Genomic DNA, 17,972 nt, shown 5'->3' with positions numbered 1-17,972 from the left:
GTCATGACCATACCTGAGGAAGCATACACTATTAGGACATCTTTAGGATTCACTCTTCATGAAAGGAAGTGCTACTGCTGCTATTGGGGAGAGGGAACATGGCAGGGCCAGGATGAGGGATGACTGAGAAATAATAAAGACTTGGAGAGCAGAAGATGAGGTGAATGAAATGTTGGAGTCTGTCTAAAAGTGCTTGAGAACCAATTTCCAAGCCTCATGTTGGGCCAGAGCTAAGCTGTGCCACAACTGGTCTCTGTACTTGCAAATGCAAGGGTGAGGCAGGGCATGGGCTCTGTATGCTTGAGACTGCCAGGAGCAGTGACAACTGGGGGGAAATCTTACAGTCAAGGCTGGTCCAAAGCTATGGCTGTTGCTGACCACTTGGACTGGGCAGCAATATCTGAAAATGGCTTTCCTAGTCTGAATGGGGCTTGAGGAACTTTAGCCAAGATGCCAGGTTTCCAGTTTCATCTTATCACAAAGTTTAGCATTGATGGACTATGATTCACATGTTGTCTCTCCTCTGGAACAAGGTTATCAGGTGTTCAGATGTTTCTGGAGAGTCTCTGAGAATGCAGATAAGGGTTACAGCCACAGTAAACTCTCTGATCCATGTGCCATGCTTCAGGTGGTGAGGACTTAATGAAGCTTAACCTTGACACATGAGTGGATACTATAGCTAGGAGCTGTCTCAGCTACTCCATGTCTCTTTTGAGCTGTGTGCACTTTTCTTGCTGTGAACAGAGGGGAACAGGCATTACTGTGAGTGATTCATCTCCAAAGGTAGGTGTTTGAATCTGGAGGTGAATTTTGCCCCCAAAGCATGTATTTCTATCTCTTGACAAAAGGGTATTGCTTAGATACATTGCATAGTGATGAGCTATGAAGCAACACAAGCAGATGAAGACTCCCACAGTGTTGGTGTTTCATGGAGGGGTTAGATGACTTTATGTAGATTAGCATCTCTGTGCCAGCTTGTCCATACTCTGGCCCCTAGCTGCTTGGGGTGTCCATAAGGCTGGGGGAAGCAACAAGCTTCTCTGAGAGGATAGATGAGCTACCATAGGGGAAGAGTTAATGAGTGGATTCCTCTGTGCAGCAGGGACAAATGTGACTCCTGGGAGTTGTGCTTGTGCTTATGCTGCTTTGTCTCCCTGCTTCAGTCAACCTGCTACTGTACTAGGGATGCCCAAAGTCTCCTGTGATCCCAGCACTTCAGAATGTCTGAAACCTGGAGAAATGCATACAGTTCTGGGATTCATGACTATAGGCCAGAAATCAGATCACCGTGCTGAAAACGCATCTGGTATTGCCTGCCAGTAGCTTTTGAAACTGCACTGGGCTGCTTAAAAATCTTCTCCTGAGAACCCATGAACTCAAAATCAGATGAGAGAAACTACCATAGAGCAACTCACACTGGAAAATCTCTAACACCCTTCTGGCTAGCCTAGTCCTCCTTCCTTGCCTATGTGCTGTAGGCAACATCTACTCCAGCTGAGCTAGCCACGTACTAAGCACCTTCCTGAAGTGCTGATCTGTGAGAAACTCCAGAAGGAGCCAGTTGTTCTCATCACTTTCCATGAGTATTTGAGAAAGAAAAACCAAATTTATCTTGATCTTTTAATCCATCAGGGTTCTTTTCTGTTTGCTTTCTCTACCTCTGCAAACCTGGTAATTATAATTTATAGCACCTACTCACTTTGAAATACCTTGGACTCCTTTTGCCTGGCAAAGGAACAGACACAGTGCCCATCTGCTTTAGGTAAGTGCTCACAAACCACAAAGTCGTTAATTGGACTGACACACGACTCTTCCAGAGTACACATGGTATGCTGTTAGTGCACCTATAAACTACTGGTAACCAGATACTCTACCACGGGATCACAATTGGATCAGAGCATTACGTAAGGCCTTGGCACCCCTTCCAGGGTTCATAGCATTGCCATCAGATGTACATGTTCTCTCTAATCTTCCTCATTGTGCTTCCCAGCATGCTTCCCAGAAATGCAAGTCTGTCTGGGAAACATCTCCCTAACACATGGTAGGAGGCTCAGTTTCTAGGGCTTTGTGTTCTCTTATTTTTAAATCCAAATACCTCTTTGTAATCATCTAGTAATCTCTGCTGAAGTCTCCTACCTGATACCTTGGACTCCATGGAGTGATGCATCTGTATTCTGTGGCTGATATAGAGCAGGGCAGGCCTGACTCTAGTCCCACAGGCATGGCTGCAGCTTCAGAGGAGCTAAGATGGAGGGTGTTTGTGAAGGTATATCTGATATGGATGAGGAGACTGGTATATCTGATATGGTGGGAGACTACTCCTGGGGAGAGAGAACTGTGGAGAAGACTGGGATCTCACGGCTGTAGAAGAAGAAATCAACAAGAAGAGATGACAGTGGGAGATAAAGGCAGACAACCTGTAGGAGAAAGAGAGAAATAAGGCTTCACTAAGAGAAAGTAGATCAGAATATCTTTGGGCAAGTGTTGCTTTACCACAGATGGTTACTGATGCTGGACAGGGCAGGAGGTGTGCTGGGCAGGAGGTGATGCTATTTCTAATTTCTCTGACAAGAAGTTTTGACATTCGCCTCCTCAGACTGGCTTGTATCCATGGGGTAGACTGGACCATAAATGCCTTCAGTTAGGAATTGTTTGGCCCCTGTACTGGGTGTCTCATGATGGGAGGAGGGGTGGCCCAGACCACTCACAGTCCCTGGTGAGTGATACCTGATAATACACTGTGTGTAAAACACAGCAGCCGCTGAGCTTCAGGTCAGCACATGAAGTGATGGAGAATGAGTCTTATAGACCTACAAATGCTGTTGGCATAGATTTATCTTGAACGGCTGGAAGACTTCTACCCAGTTTGCCAGTCTTCTCAGCATTTGTGCTAGAGTTTGCAGGAGGAAGCCCTGCTGCTCTGAAGCATTATTTGCCAAAACCAGAGAGTACCTGGATTAGTAAAGATATAGGGGGGAGAAGGAGGGCAATGTGAAAGTCTCCCGGCAGAGCATTCACAGAGGAACCTCCTGACCTTCCCATCTGACATCAACTTGCCTGAAATCTAAAGTCATTTTTTTCCCTACCATCCGTTCTGTGAACATGGATGGGCAGCTTTGAGAAGGTTCCTTGCATAAGGACAGAACCTCATTTTTGCTGGACCAGGAGAGAAGGGGAGAGGGCGGTGTTCAGTCACAAGACACACAGTCATTGGAGACCCAAGCTGACTTTGCATCAGAAAATACAACGTGATCTCACTCATTCTATCAGGGAATAGCCACTCTGTCACGATTTGAGATCCAGTTCAACACTAAAGCTACTTTCTGGCTAGGCTCAAGAGGACAATAGGGTAGACACTGTGGCATATACTCCACTGCAACCTTTTCTAGCCTTCTGCCTAGAAGTAAACTTCCAGTCCACTTGCTCCTGATACTCACTGAGGGAGTGCAGTGTGAGCATGGTCTCTTTGTGGTATCTGGCCAGTGTTCCTCCTCCCTTGTTTATAGTCTTCTAGAGACCAGACCCAGGATGTGTTAACTTGAGCTTCTTCTTTCTCTTCCCGGAGGCATAGTCATTTGTTCAGGCTGCCACCATAAATGGCTGTGTAGGAAGGAACATAGGGCACAAGTACAATCCAAGAGGGTTCCAATGTGGAGGAAGCTGTCCTGGGGCCAAGACACTTTGGAAAGTCATGTTCATATCCTGACTGCCACAGGCTTTCTGATCATCCTGGGCTCCTACTTTTCTTACAACTTCTCCTAAACTCCTACTTCCCTGTTCGATACTCCCCATAAAATAAAGGAGGAATAACTTTTCTTCTGTTCACTAGATGTCAACTTTTATTGGGGTTTCTTTCTGGCTGGATTTTCCTCTCCTTGAGTGTATATGTATGAGTCAGTCCCCTACTTTTAGGGTCTCTGAAACTAGCTACCAACTTTGCAGTTGGTACCATAGCCTCGCAGCATGGATCTCACAGAACTCGAGGAGTGACAGGTTGGCCACACCACCTTGCAGTCTTGCCAAGCAAGCAAAGGGATTTCTCTACAGGTATGAACACGCCTCACGCCTGGTCTCCTATCTGGGATCGTAGCAATGCAGAAAAGGGACACAACAGTTCAATTCCTAGTGCTACTGAGGTTTGGGTGAGTATATCCTATCTCAGTGGACATCCCGTCTGAACACTCAACATGCAAGAAAGCAGCTGTCTTTGGAGACAACAGTTTATCTTAATCATTATTTTTTTACTTTCTTGTTGTAAAGACTCCACTGACACATTGGGCTTTTGCTATGTTTCAGCTCTAACTCAGTGCTGCACAGGTAGTAAATGCCAAACTCCCTCAGTCCCACAGGGGTTTAAAGCATTCCCCTCTGTCCCCCTTGTTCAGCCACTTAGTCTCTGGAATTGTCCATCAGTTGCACTGATACAGGTAAGCTGATGACGGTTACTCTCAACTTCTACTTAGTTTGGCTGCTTCTATTTTAGACCTGAGAAAAGGCTTGTGTATCCAGAAACCTGCCTGTTTTTCTTCTACTATGTCAGGTTGTCCGTAAGAGATACATACTTTCCCTTCAAATTCTACCTGAATCCTAGAATGACAAACATGGACATCAAATGCAAATATCTTAAAGAGCAAGAAAATAACCTGCACACAATCTTTTTCTGCCTAGTAGAGCTGTTTGTTCCTCCCTACTCTTGTTGACACCGATTTTTACCCCCCTCTTCAGCTTACTATGTGTTGCCAACTTACAAGGCAAATAGTTAATATTCCATGAAATGCCATGCAAGTCTAGTAACTCATGAACTGTCATGATGTGCCATAAAGCCATTTCCTATTCTGAATGGAAAAAAACCTAGTCTCTGGGCAACAGGAATACACTAGGTCTCAGATAGCCTAACCAGTAATGCTCAGAAACTGCACAGTGGTGACCTATGGGTGTTCCAGGCTGGCTAAATTTTTGGCAATGAATACACAAGTCTCATAAACTTATGGAAAATGACTCAGATACTTGAAAAAGAAGAAAAAAAAAATCTCTAATACAGAATTGTATTAGAAGATCTTGGCCTGTGGTTAGTTACCACATTCAGAGAAGTCATGGCAACATAGGTAAAATCCAAGCAGAGCAACTTTGTTCTACATCTGCCTTAAGACACATTAACAGTCCTTACTAAGCTACTTATCCATTTCAAATCAGGTCTTATTTATCTTAATGGAATATTTCCCTACTGGAATGGAGTGAAAAAGAAAAGATGACTACCGAAGAGCATTTCTACTTTAAAATTGAGCTACAAGGAGAATTGCAAGATTCCACAAGTTTTGGCTTCTCTAACTGGAAATCAGTACAGTGTGAAGACCTAACAGGACATGCATTCACCAGTGTAAGAGTGGTGCAGGCCCCTCACAGTGCATGTTATGTGCCTTCAAAAACATTCAGATCCATCCAGAGCAGGCCTATGCCTTATAGCCATGCTGGGATCATTACCAGACATGGTTGTTGGGCCTTCACTGTGACCAAGGGTTCTCTGTTGTACAGTTTCTGTGTAAAGAGTGAGAAAGTGCAAATCATCATCTTTTTCTACTCATGACCTCCAAGCTTTCAAATAGGACTTTCCAATATTGTGCTAAAAGCCTTTCAGATAAGCTCTTCAGCTGGGGTGCATGTCCCACAATGTGTACCGTACTGAATCACCCACACTGGTGGCACAGTTCTGCTGGCTTGTACCTGGGCTCTGAACTAGCTTTTGGCTAGAACGCTGAGTGTAACCCAAAACATTTAGTGAATGGAGCAACACAGGATATGCTTCTTCCTTGAGCTCCTGTCTCTTAGAGGCAGGAGAGCTGGGAACACAGTTACTTCTCTGACCAAATTCTGGAGTCAGGAGGCCTAGTGCACTAGGTGCATATGACTTCCAAACAGTCTAACAGCTCTTACACTTGCAATATCACTTTGATGTTCCATACCTTTGCAAATCCATGAACAAATGTTAAGAAAATGCTCTGATTTAGCTCCTTCTGAAGCACTTGCTTGGTACTTCATTGCTGGATGGGTTTGTCCCACTGTTAAATGAAACTAGAGTTTGTCAGAGATCCTCTGCTTCCAGTCTTCACTCCCCTTCTGCAGTGTTAGCCAAATTCAGCAACTGGCTTTAGGATCATCACTAGACAACCTACTCTAGCTTCCAAACTGAGAGAAGATGCAGAAGCAGCTCAGGCAGTTGCCTCCCTAGTCACTGCTTTACAGACCATAACTCCAGGCATTTTCTTAGAAAATCAGTACCCAGAATGCCTGCTATGTGGGCAGGATGCAGCCATGAGACATGGAGCTGAAGCAGTGTGGGGAGTCCAAGCTAGAAACATACCTCAGGCTTGGTGCAGTGCTAAAACGGGGCAGAGCTGGCTCATGCCCATCCTCTCAGAGCATAGCTGTCTGCCTGCATCTCCTGTATTCTTTATGTTGAGGGTAGATTTTACAACAACCTGTTAGTGGTCTATCAGGTAGCAGGGTCTTTCCAAGCAGCCCACTATGCTTTTGAAACTTATTCTTTAATCAGGTAGTCTGAGAAGGAAGAGGGCTCCTTTGCTTGGGATATCTTTGAAACTTTCATTTGCAGTGGCTTTCCCCTCCACTTTTGAAGTGTTTGATTCAGCCTCATAGGTACAGCCTGAGAAAGTGACTACGGGGGGCATGACCCATTTCTTCATTTTATTCCAGAATTGCTTTAATAGGTTTATCCTGAAATGTTGTGAGCACAGCAAGGACAGGATAAGTGAGGCAGGCCCGCAAAAGATACTGCTGTTTGCCTTTCAGAATAGAAGCCACTCTCTTCGTGCTGCATTTAACATGACCTGTCCCAAATGCCTTCTCTCCCGGTGATTAATGGTTATACAGACTACACTGTGACCTAGCCACATTTAGCAGACTTAATCTTGAGAAGGCTGATCTAGTCACTGAAGGTGGTCCATGATGCAGAATGCAACTCTGTGTGTCTGTAGCAGTTCAGCCAAAGCCCTAAATGTGCTTTATCCTCTATGCACCTACATGTGAAAACCTCTAAACTAACTGAAGAATCAGAGCTGAGGCTCAAGAGGAAAGGTAGGGAAGGTGTCCAGATGAACCCCTTGTATAGCCATGGCATGCCATGCAGAGGTTAACCACAGTGCCAGTCTCTGGCCTGAGCATCCGTGATCATGGCATTACAAAGACTCTAGGGAGACAAGGAAGCATTTTGGACTGGCACATGGAACCTGGATGCCTTGATCCTGTTTCTGACTTTGCCACTGGCCTTGGGAGCTCACTTTGCCTGCATATGCTTGTATGTTTCTTATCTGTGGACAGCAAGCACTGACAATGAGCAAACTCCTCTGTAAAGCACTTTGGAGTGTACAGATAAAAATGGCTTTGTGAGGTTACTATCTTAACAGGGAAAGATCAGCTCCACAGCATCTTACCCTGTAGTTCACTGTGTCTGCCAGGTCCCACCAATTTGCTGACTGTAACTCAGCTAATCATTTTCCAGGTTCTCTGTTCAGGTGAATTGGGATGAGAAAGGTCCAGCTTGGGTACAGCAGATCCATATTCCTGAGAGGGTAAGCAGGATACCTGTCTGGCTCAGGGCACTGAGAGGTTGCTGAGAGAGGATCTGCCATAAGGAACTGTGCAAACTTTCAGCTGTCCATGTCTTATTCTCTGATACTCTTTGTCAGTTCTTGAAGCTGGGCCTTCTAAAAAGGGTGTTTACTTAAATAGTCATTTGTGTAAAGATAGATCCAGAAGCTCTGGGCAATTTGTGACGTTGCTAGAATATGCATCCAGGCCTCTTTCAGATACTGTCCTATTGCAGAAAGGGCCTGACTACTTCAGTCTAGCTCAGACAGTGCTGGGACTTGGTGTAATGTCTCTATAGTAAGCCCAGAGCTCACAGCAAAGCTCGCTTAGTGTGGCTGAATCTCATTCTGGGCTTTCTGTCTTTCAGGTGACTCTCAGTTCATTTACTTTCATGAGGTGAATGTGCTTCCTCTAGGGAAAGGCCTTGCAGCCAGTTCAATTCATTCTCCTGGCTGGCAGTGTCTGCATGAGGCAGAGAGTCTCAGAAGCCGCAGAGGGTCTCTGAGTTACTGCAAGGCAACTGGAAAAATCTCCTGGCTTTTCATGTGCAAATCAGATGAGAGGTGGAAAAGGATACATTTTAAGCTCTGTCTGATGAAACACTTACTTTCCCAGTGAGAGCCTTCTCTCTGAACTTACTTTCTTTTGTTGTACCTAGCAGCTGGTGGATAAGCTATGAGCCCAGATGGTATAGTCAGGAGAATTAGATGGAGCAGTCCTTCAGGACTGATGTAGGGTCAGAAGGGCTTTCCTCCCTCCCCCAGGACCCAGTACCTTGAACCCAAGTCTTCTCAAGCCTGGTAAGTATTCTTTTTCTTTTTATTCCCCCCTGAATTCAGATATAAATCAGAATCCTGGGAGAGGGGAAGATGTTAAAAAAGACAGGAGCGAGAGACCATTGGTTTAGTCTCCCAGTTTGTTATCAGTGGTGTGCTCCCCAGGATAGGGGCCCAAGCAACAGTAGTTGCCTGCAGGTTGCTGAAATGAAGATGAAACTTCAGAGTTGTACAAAATTTAGGTCTTTCCAACTGTGGGCTTTGATGGCACTGGTTGGCTGATGCTTTTCATAGGCAGAAGAGAGAGAGGCTGAAGAATGAAAGGGCCATTGCTGGAGCAGCCCCATAGCAGTGACACCTTCTATGCCATACTTCCCCTGAGGGTACCAAACCACTTGGAAGGCAATCTAATCTCTAAAACTCCATCTAATATTGGTGATAGCCCTGCTTCAAGCCCACTAGTCTGGACTAGATACCTCCAGAGACCACTTCCAACCAACATTTCTATGGTAAAGAGACATAGTAAAGCTAGAATTGGAGTTAGGGATTAGGATTAAGGTTAATTTTTCAGTGATCCAACATGAGAAAACAATGCTCTTAAAAGCTTTAGAAGAACTACTTACTCCAAGTCATGACCAGACATATCTGCCCTAAATTCAGTGGCACTACTAGGAACAGAGCTCTGACTGCAAGTGGGTCTTTACAGAGGAAAACTGCAGCTATTTCACTGACGTGTGATTTTAGTGACCACAGTAGCACAAATCTGCTGTAGACATAGTTATACTAGAAGAAAAGTACCATCACAGCTTCATTTCCCCCGCCCCCAGCTGCATCACTGGAAGTATTTTAAAGCTCATCCAGGCGCAACAATGCAACTTGCACACTGACAGACCCGTGTGTCCTCTGTGCTGCCTGGCTGATCCCTTCCCTACTGTGGTCCACAGCAGAGAGGACAGAGCCCCTTCTGGATGGATATTTTCCAGTGTTTCTTGAAATGTGCATTGGTTCTAATGTCCTTTTCATCACAACGCACACATGGGGAGCTGTGATTTCAACATCCTTTACCAAGACAGTGTTCCTTCTGTGAAAACCACCCTCCCCTCCTTTCTACACTAAGTGACAGCAATCTTTATGTTAATTGGAAAAGAAAAGGAAAAAGGGACAGAATATCCTTGACAAAGGAATTAATGACTCAAATGCTGGGAACCCAGGGGCCCCAAGGGACTCTGCAGCTCACAGCATCAATTTTTAATAACTTACAGAGACTGGAGGTTTGGCAGATCTCTCAGTGCCTCTGCAGGGATGCAGCTCAGCTGGTTGTTCTGCAACATCCTATAATTAGAAAGAAAAATTTTGTAAAAAAAAAAAAAAAAAAAAAAAAAAAGGTCTGACACAAACTGGAGGAAGTTGTTGCTTGTTTCCGGAGTTATCTTGGACTCTCTTGAGGAAACTGGAGAAGCTGGAAAGCAGTTTGCTTGTCACACACATCTCCTAGGCAAGCTCACAGGATGCAAGCAAGTGAGCTGCAATCCAGGCTAGGCCAGAATCTAGGAGCACCAGCATCCTGCAGCAAGGTCCTGGGAAGAATTAGGTCCCAGAATTAGGTGCAATGGGAGCTGTGGGATCAGCTATGAGGATGTGACAGGAGAGGGACTGCTACAATGTACACATATTGATGGTGAAGAGATTTAAGTGCTCTTCTAGATGGAGTTTCTGGAATTACGCACATTTTGATGACTTGCACAGCACTGAGGAAGAAGCTGTGCTTTCTGTTAGTTCAGAGTAATACCAGTGCTTTCAACTCAGTTATCCCATATTTTCACTTGTATAAGAGATCTTTCTTCAGGGGTGATTACCTCTGCAGAGTCTATCGAAATTATCCTGTGGGTAGCTTTCTTATTCAACCTTTGAGATTGTGGCAGACATAATTGTTGAGGAGCCACTCCATAACTAAACTTTCACTAAGGGGATTTGCAGTATCAGCACAAATTGCAGCAGAAACTGGAGCTGTTCCAAGTGGGATGTGAGGAAAAAACAAAACAAAACAGGGGCTTCGAAGAGAACAAGTGACTCTACCTGTTGGACTGGACAAGAAGGGCTTACTAGGATTCCTCGGAAATGAAAGTGAGTGTAGGACATAGAGAAGAGTCATGGACATTAGGGTAACTACAGCACTTACTGGGAGAGGGAGAGAGATTAGGTGAAAGTCCTCTGATCCGAGGGGCAGCTGCCTGACTGGCTGTAGTGATTCAGAAAAAGGCAGAACAGTATCCCAAGGCTATTTATAATTTGGGCAGCCTTTAACATCTTTTTCCTTGGCCACCTGGAGCACTGCATATGTGAGTTTACAGGTTTTGTGTATCACTGCATCACTGGACAGAGCCTGATTCCTGACTCTGGACACAGCTTTTGTCCTGAACTTACTTCCTGCTATTAGAACTGGTATATCATGGATACATGTTCCTGTGGATGAGAAGGAAGACACATTCCAGCATAGTAAGTGGGCTGAGGAAAGTGCCTGAAGAAAAGGCACAAACTCCTAAGATGAGAATATTTTGTCATGCACAGACCTGTACCTCTGAGGTCTACAACTCTGCCGAGACTGCCTTGTGCAAAGATCTTCGTATGATGGGATCTGATCCCAGCATTTTTCTGGTTATTCAGGTGTGGTTTCTGCCAACTAATAATCCTCTTTTTCCAAAAAAAGAAATGTCACACCTTAGGAGAGCTGTGATTTTTTCTGATCCATTGGACTGGCTTGCTGCAGGCCACTGGTTCAGTGCATCCATATCTGCCACTGTCTGCAGTTTCGGAATGGTTACCTGAACAGTGCCAACCCCAGGTGACAGTTCACATCCAGACCTGATTTTGAGCACTTGCTGACCTGAATGGTTCTTGATCATCATGTTCATTAGTGTTCTCAGCTTACCGAAAAGACCTGCTGCTCTATTTGACTGCGTTTGAATGTGGGTCATCAGTAAAGATCACTGTAGCTCCATCTGTGACAAGCAAGAACATTTCTTTTGTCCCTCTCGTTGAAAAAAAGTTATCAAATCCAGAATTTCCCTCTCAGCAGAGCAACTACCTTCTGCTCAAGTAGCTACTGATACACAGATCTCCTTTCTCAGGAGACTGCCCTGCCCTGTTGCTCATCAGCACAACTCTCCTAGACACCTGCCTGGGAGCAACCTGTTGCAATTGGACAAATGCAGGTGCTGTCTCCCTTGAGCTGACAGGATCCATCCCCATTAACTTCATGGAATACAAGCCTCTCTGAAGTCAGATTCCCTGCTTGGCTCACAGCAGCTGAGAAGAGTTGCCTACATTCCCAAGCACAGAAGAGCAAGACTTCCACACCTTTCAGCTACATAGTCCCCTTTTTTCCTACTCCCAGACCAGTGCCTTCACAGAAGGGACACTGGCCTGCACTGCAGTCTGTTAGCCCCCAGAAAAGTCACTGAGAGCTCTTAGGAACATGTACACTCAGTGCTGGTCTTGTACTCCTCTGGTAAGGCTGGCAAAGAGTGCTATTCTGAGCATAGCACTGAGCATAGCCATGATGACTTGCCCTCCTTCTCCTGTTAGCTGCTGACTGTCCCAGCCAGAGGCTGGTGTTCCCTTCTTCTTAGCTGCCCTTGGCCATGCTTCCTTGTAGAAATGGAGCAGTCTGTGAATTTCTGTGGCGTATTTAGCTCTTGTAGGACTTTCCTTATGATGTCTCCTGACACAACCGGTTGAAGAGAGAAAACTACACTCAACACTTGAGCAGCTCTGCACTATTCAGAGTGGGAATAGGCTGAAACTGCTCCATGGGCACAAGAAAACAAGTTTTGACTGAGGAAAGTTGATTAAGTTTAAGGATTTTGTTTTAGTTGGAGTCAGGATAGAGAGGAAAGGATGGAGACAAAAGCTGATGGAGAAAGGCTGAGATCACTTTGATCTAGGATTTGGGGGTTGCTGTGATTTTGTGGACTGAGGTCCAGGTGCACAAACATGTCTGTACCATGAAATCAATCACTCTGTGGCTTATCTTACAACTCTGATGCAGATCCCAGTGCCATTCCACATGTACACACCCTGGTACATGCAACTTTCTTTCCTGAGGGGCTATGAATGCAGGGAGGATATACCTGAGTCTTTCTTGAATGAGGAGTCTGGACATGACTGGTTTTCAGTGTTATTCCCTGTTCCCAGTGGTGTTCATGTATGTCATCTTATGAACCCTTAATGCAGAATGTGCTAGTCTGGAACTCAGGACTCCTGCTGTGAAGTGCTCTCCTCCGTGATCTACAATGTTGTATCTAACTTATATGGAGTGGGCATCCCAAAATGGACAATGCCACCATTCAGCCAGAGAGGGACCCTGTTACACTGTCCCAGCTCTCTGTATGCCCTGCTGCCTTCTGAACCTTTTTGCCATCATCCTTTTGTGGCAGCATGCAGGCATCCCTCTGTTCCCAAGTCCGGGAAGGATCACAACTTCCCTAGCCCTTTCCATAGCTTGGCCTTCATGGCAATATTTCAAAGTGCATCTGGATTAAATTCATGTTGTCTGGGTTTATTAAGTATATGCTGCACACCCCAGTGGCCTGAGCCCCCGGAGACTACAGCAGAGAGGAGTTGTTCATGAATCCCAAGCTCACAATAGGCTCCATCCAGTCAAATGATTTTCCTTCCAGTCATAGGCAAGATGTCCAAGATACTGGGTTGGCTTCTAAGTAGAGGAGAGGGACATGAGGAGGGGAGGAAATCCTTTAGGAATCTGCCTGTGGAGCAGGTGCTTAAATACTGCCTGTAATGAAATATAAACAGTTCAGGAAGCTGTGCCAAGATATTTCTGGTACTGTGGAAGGACTAAGTGTGATGTAGATAGGAAATCCAGTCACAGAGCAGCCCCGAGAACCACATGCTACGGTGAGGGAGATGTACTCCTGCTAATGCTTAGGGACCACCTTGCCATCAACTTGGTGTTATCATTAGAGATTTTGATAAAATCACGCAATATTTGTTACTGTTGTTTTTGAAATGTCCTTTTATGAAAAAAATACAAGAATGAGCTAATGTGACATGTAACGCTTGACTGTAGTGACCAGAAGCCTGACAGGGGGGTTGTTCTTAATACCAGACCATAAGAAAAAGCATTCTGGAACATCCAGCAATGGTCAGTGCATGCAGCACGTCTTTTCCTGCTCACACCTGAGCTCCTGGTGAGCCAACCTAGGGCTTTCCTGAGCCTTAGGCTGTACGTAGAATTTTGGGAATAGTACCAGGGTGGCCCTGTCCCCTAGGAACTTACCTAATCCTGTTTGAGACTATTTTCTAATTTTACCCTCTCTGTATCATGCTGTGATGATGAGTTGGAGGTAATTATGTGTCCAGCTTTGATGTTCAATCACTTCTCTAGCAGCCCTGCAGTTGTGGAAAATAACAATGTCTAGTGGTTTCAGAGATGTCTGATATGTCTTCTTTGAACATGGCTTCTCTACATCAAAAACGGTCAGTTTGGAAACCATTCCATGCTGAAGGCTATCTGGAGAGTTTCTCATTCTGTGATACTGGTTTGAGATGAGACTCATAATAGATACAAGGCACCATGAACCAAGAGTAACATGACAATGGATTTTGTTTTAATACTTTTGTTGACCATCTCCTAGCACTGAGTTCAGATTTTATAGTGACTCCAAGATCCCATGGGTGTCCACTGAAATGTAATTCCTAAAGCCCCTTTCTGAAGCAGCAGAGTCTACAACTCTGCCCTGAATCTTATTTTTAACTAACGTGAATTATTCATCACTGTGCTACAGGAACCACTGTCTTATCCTCCCAGTACGCTTTGACTGTGGAGACAAACCCATGGGTAGGATTCAGGAGCCTCAGAAATTGTGTTGGTCCTTGTGTGCCTGCCATCAGCCTGGCCAAGTTTCTTGATCCCACTCGATTGCACAGAGGCACAGGGCACAGAGCGCCCAGGACATCTAGAGTTGGGTTTTTTGATCCCCTTTCACAAGCATCAGTCAGCTGGGCAAGCAAGGCAGTTGTACTTAGCCTGGTTACTCCTGTTTTACTGCATGGGAGAAGAACTGAGGACTCTAATTATGGACTTGACAGGGCACAATTCACACCTCTCCCACTAGCCACTGACCTCACACCCCTCTCTGAGTGACAGTCACCTTGGAGGGGTCACACTAGCCTTGCAGTGTGCACCAGGCAGGAATAGGTTCTGGGCACAGCAGCACTGAAGCTCATGGGGCTCGGTGGTCCCTACGTTTGGCCTGTGTCCATGCAGAGCAGCCAGCAAGAAGCTCAGAGGAGTGCCTGACAGGGCCATTCCTTTCTCTCTTATCCCTCCAGGAAGGGGAACAGGGAAGCATTTTGAGAATGCCAGGATGCAGGGAGAAGCAGGCAGGTGGGATGATAATGGAGTGACAGGATAGTTAAAGCTGTAGCAGTAGTCACTAGAGCAGGAATTATAGATGGTCAGAGTGTCTGAGGTTTAAGCAGCTGCTGATCTACCCTGGGCAACTCAGCGTGGTCATCTGTGCTGCCAACAGACCAGCCTTGCACAGAAGATACAGGTAGAAGGCATAGGCAGAGGGTCCCCCTCCCTCCTGCCCAATGATGTGGGGGATGTGGGAATTAGCACCCTGCATATCTCTATGCTTGATGCTTTCAGGATGTCTCCCTAGTTTTTTCTATTCTGGATGAATTATCCTAAGTACATTCTTCTATAGCCTTGTAGTGTTTACTATGTTCTCCTCACAGATGTTGACCAGTCATTTTCTGATCCTTCTGCCCATTGTCCCCTGGATACCCTCCAGCTGCTCCATGTCTGCAGGGCAAGGCCATCACGAGAGAGTGCAGCCCAACCAAGGGCTCCTTAGCATCAGGAGGAGCAGGAGGATTTCTACTTATGTCCTGCCATTGCACCCCCATTTAGGCATGCCCAGAAGGTGTCTGCCTTTTCCAAGAGCAAATTAGTCTTCAGGTCTCCTGGGATCTCCACCAACCCCAGGCCATTTCTGCAGGACTGTCAGTGAGTCCCTACCTGTAGATGTGCAGCCAATTATTCCTGTCTGTCTACAGAGCTTTCCTTTTGGCCTCTCTCTTGCAGCATTCTGCTTCTTCCAGTTGTTGCTTCCATTAACCAAGCCGTTATGAGTCCTGCATCTTGCAGGTGCATGTTGCCTCGGTAGAGGTAAAAAGCATACTTCCTAGTTGCCATCTGGCTCCAGTTTGGTATCTGGCTTTGGAGTCTGTCTCTGTACCTTTGCTGGCTGAGAAGGGGAGTCTGGCATCAGCTGAAGAGTTCAGTGCACCTCCAATATCTGAATGTACAGGCTGAAGGGTGACTCACCCTCTCAGAGTGCTTGTCTCTCTTGGCTTCTTACAGAGTCAGGAAAATCAGGTATAAGCTTGATGGCTCAGCTCTAACTCAAGCTAAGAGACAGGATTGTTGCTGTTTCTCTCAATACCTTTCATCTCACTATTTCTCTGATTTCTTCTGCCTCATGGTCTCTGCAAATTGTCTCTCTAGATACCTCCTTCAAGATGCATATATTTTTTTTGGTGGAGAAGAAATTTCAGAGAGAATTATATGACCTTAGGATTTTTTTATCGGTCCTAAATTCTCTGTGTGTATGTTCTGGGCTGAGAAACACACAGAGCATAGGGAGCAAGGATTTGATCTGGACTTGGACCAGTGCAGCTTGTATCAGTGTAAAACAACTGTGTTTTACACTCTGTGCAATGTATTTTCATGGCAGTCCTGTTAGGCCATCAATGTATGAGGGGCCAAACTGTCACTCACTAGGTACCAAGTACAACTAGTACAGAGTACACTTCCATGTGCTCTGTGGAGCTTCTGTGGATCACAGAATCATAGAAGGTGGTAACATCAGTTCCAAGAATCATAGAATTGGTAAGGTTGGAAGGGACCTCTGGAGATCATCTAGTCCAAACCTCAAACAAGTGGCACATATGGGGATCGAAGCCACGACCTTGGCATTATTAGCACCATGCTCTAATCAACCAAGCTAAACCTAGTCCCCAAACCGCATATGATGCATAATAATTTATGCCTCTTTGTCCTCCCTGACACTTGCTTAAACCCCCATTAGCCTGGAGAAGAGAAGACTGAGGGGGGATCTTATCAATGTCTATAAGGACCTGAAGGAAGGGTGTCAAGGAGATGGGGCTAAAATCTTTTCAGTTGTCTCATGTGACAGGACAAGAGGGAATGGGCAGAAACTGAACCACAGGAAGTTCTGCCTGAATGTGAGGAGAAATTTCTTCACTGTGAGAGTGACGGAGCACTGAACCATGGAATCACAGAATTGGCAAGGTTGGAAGGGACCTCTGGAGATCATCTAGTCCAACCCCCCTACTCAAGCAGGGTTACCTAGAGCATCTTAGACAGGGTTACAGTAACAAGGACCCCCCTTGCTGAAGCCCAGGCTTGAACTTTAGATCTTTAGGTCTTCAGTCTAATGCTCTCCCAGCTGAGCTACTTTGGCCCCCAACTGGAACAGGTTGCCCAGAGAGGTTGTGGAGTCTCCTTCTCTGAAGATATTCAAAGTCCGTCTGGATGCAACCCTGTCTAACATGCTCTAGGTGACCCTGCTTGAGCAGGGAGGTTGGACTAGATGATCTCCAGAGGTCCCTTCCAACCTTAACGATTCTGTGTGATCCTGTGATAACTTATCCTATACATCACAGTAGCCCCAAAGGGCCTCAACCATACGTCTCCTACAGTCTTTTGTGTAGCCCCAGCAGGGACACTGCCTAGTGAGAAACATCCTTCTTTAGCATTGTGCAGTTTTATTTTGTCTTCTCTAAGCTGAAGAAATCAGTGAGAATTCCTATCCTTGCCAAGAGCCCTTCCAGTGTGATTAAAGCTGGAATGTTCCAAAAGTCTATCCTGGCAGATTTTCTAATCCTGTTCCAGCAAATTCCCAGGGACTAGCCTACCTTTTCCATACCCCTTGCTGCTTGCCTCACTCTCGTGGTGGCAGAGGAGTAAAAAAGAGGGTGTATGATCTTTGTTCCTGGAGGAAGTAAGTACCAGAAGCCTGGAGGGAATTGACAACTACATCCAATGACCTCACTCCTGTGGAGCCAGCAACACTATTACAGAAAATAGTTACAGCAGCTCCTAGAGCAAAAGCACACCATAGCCCAATGTATCTCTGCAAATGTGGCCAGGAAAGTGTCAAAAGCTTTGGAAAAAGAAATGCTTCCAGTGATATGAAGGCTGGCAATGCCATGCTTTTAGAAAGGAGGAACTTTAAATAACAGTCCCATAGCAGGGCCTGCATGGGCCAGTCACTATGAGCATCAACCTTTCCTTCCTTGGCTTTTGATCTGGGCTTGTCCTCTTCATATCTCCATGGGAAAAGTCAGGGGTTTTGATGTAAATTTAAGGAAGCGCTGGATTGGTTATGATGCAGGGGCTTGCTGTGACAGCCCAGTTACCATACTCTGTCACTGGGCACAGTCTGGCTGAGTAAGGCAAATTGTCCTAAAGGATCAGGACGCAGACCACAGCTCTCCCTTCAACTCACAAGATAGTCTGGAGCAAGTTTCTCTGTGCAG

The 17,972-nt window shown here is 45.6% G+C and overlaps 1 protein-coding gene across 1 annotated transcript in view; it reads right to left on the bottom strand.

Annotated features, from left to right (window-relative positions):
• LGR6 (leucine rich repeat containing G protein-coupled receptor 6) overlaps positions 1-17,972 on the bottom strand; it is a 166,713-nt gene that overhangs the window by 72,715 nt on the left and 76,026 nt on the right. The window contains exon 6 of the mRNA XM_062594778.1: positions 9,642-9,713. Coding sequence (XP_062450762.1) covers positions 9,642-9,713 — 72 coding nt within the window. The remainder of the gene's footprint in view (positions 1-9,641; positions 9,714-17,972) is intronic.

The sequence above is a fragment of the Rhea pennata genome, chromosome 25 (assembly GCF_028389875.1).
Source record: "Rhea pennata isolate bPtePen1 chromosome 25, bPtePen1.pri, whole genome shotgun sequence".
Taxonomy (NCBI): domain Eukaryota; kingdom Metazoa; phylum Chordata; class Aves; order Rheiformes; family Rheidae; genus Rhea; species Rhea pennata.
Note: the sequence above shows the minus strand (reverse complement) of the source record. Positions and strands in the feature narration are given on the sequence as shown.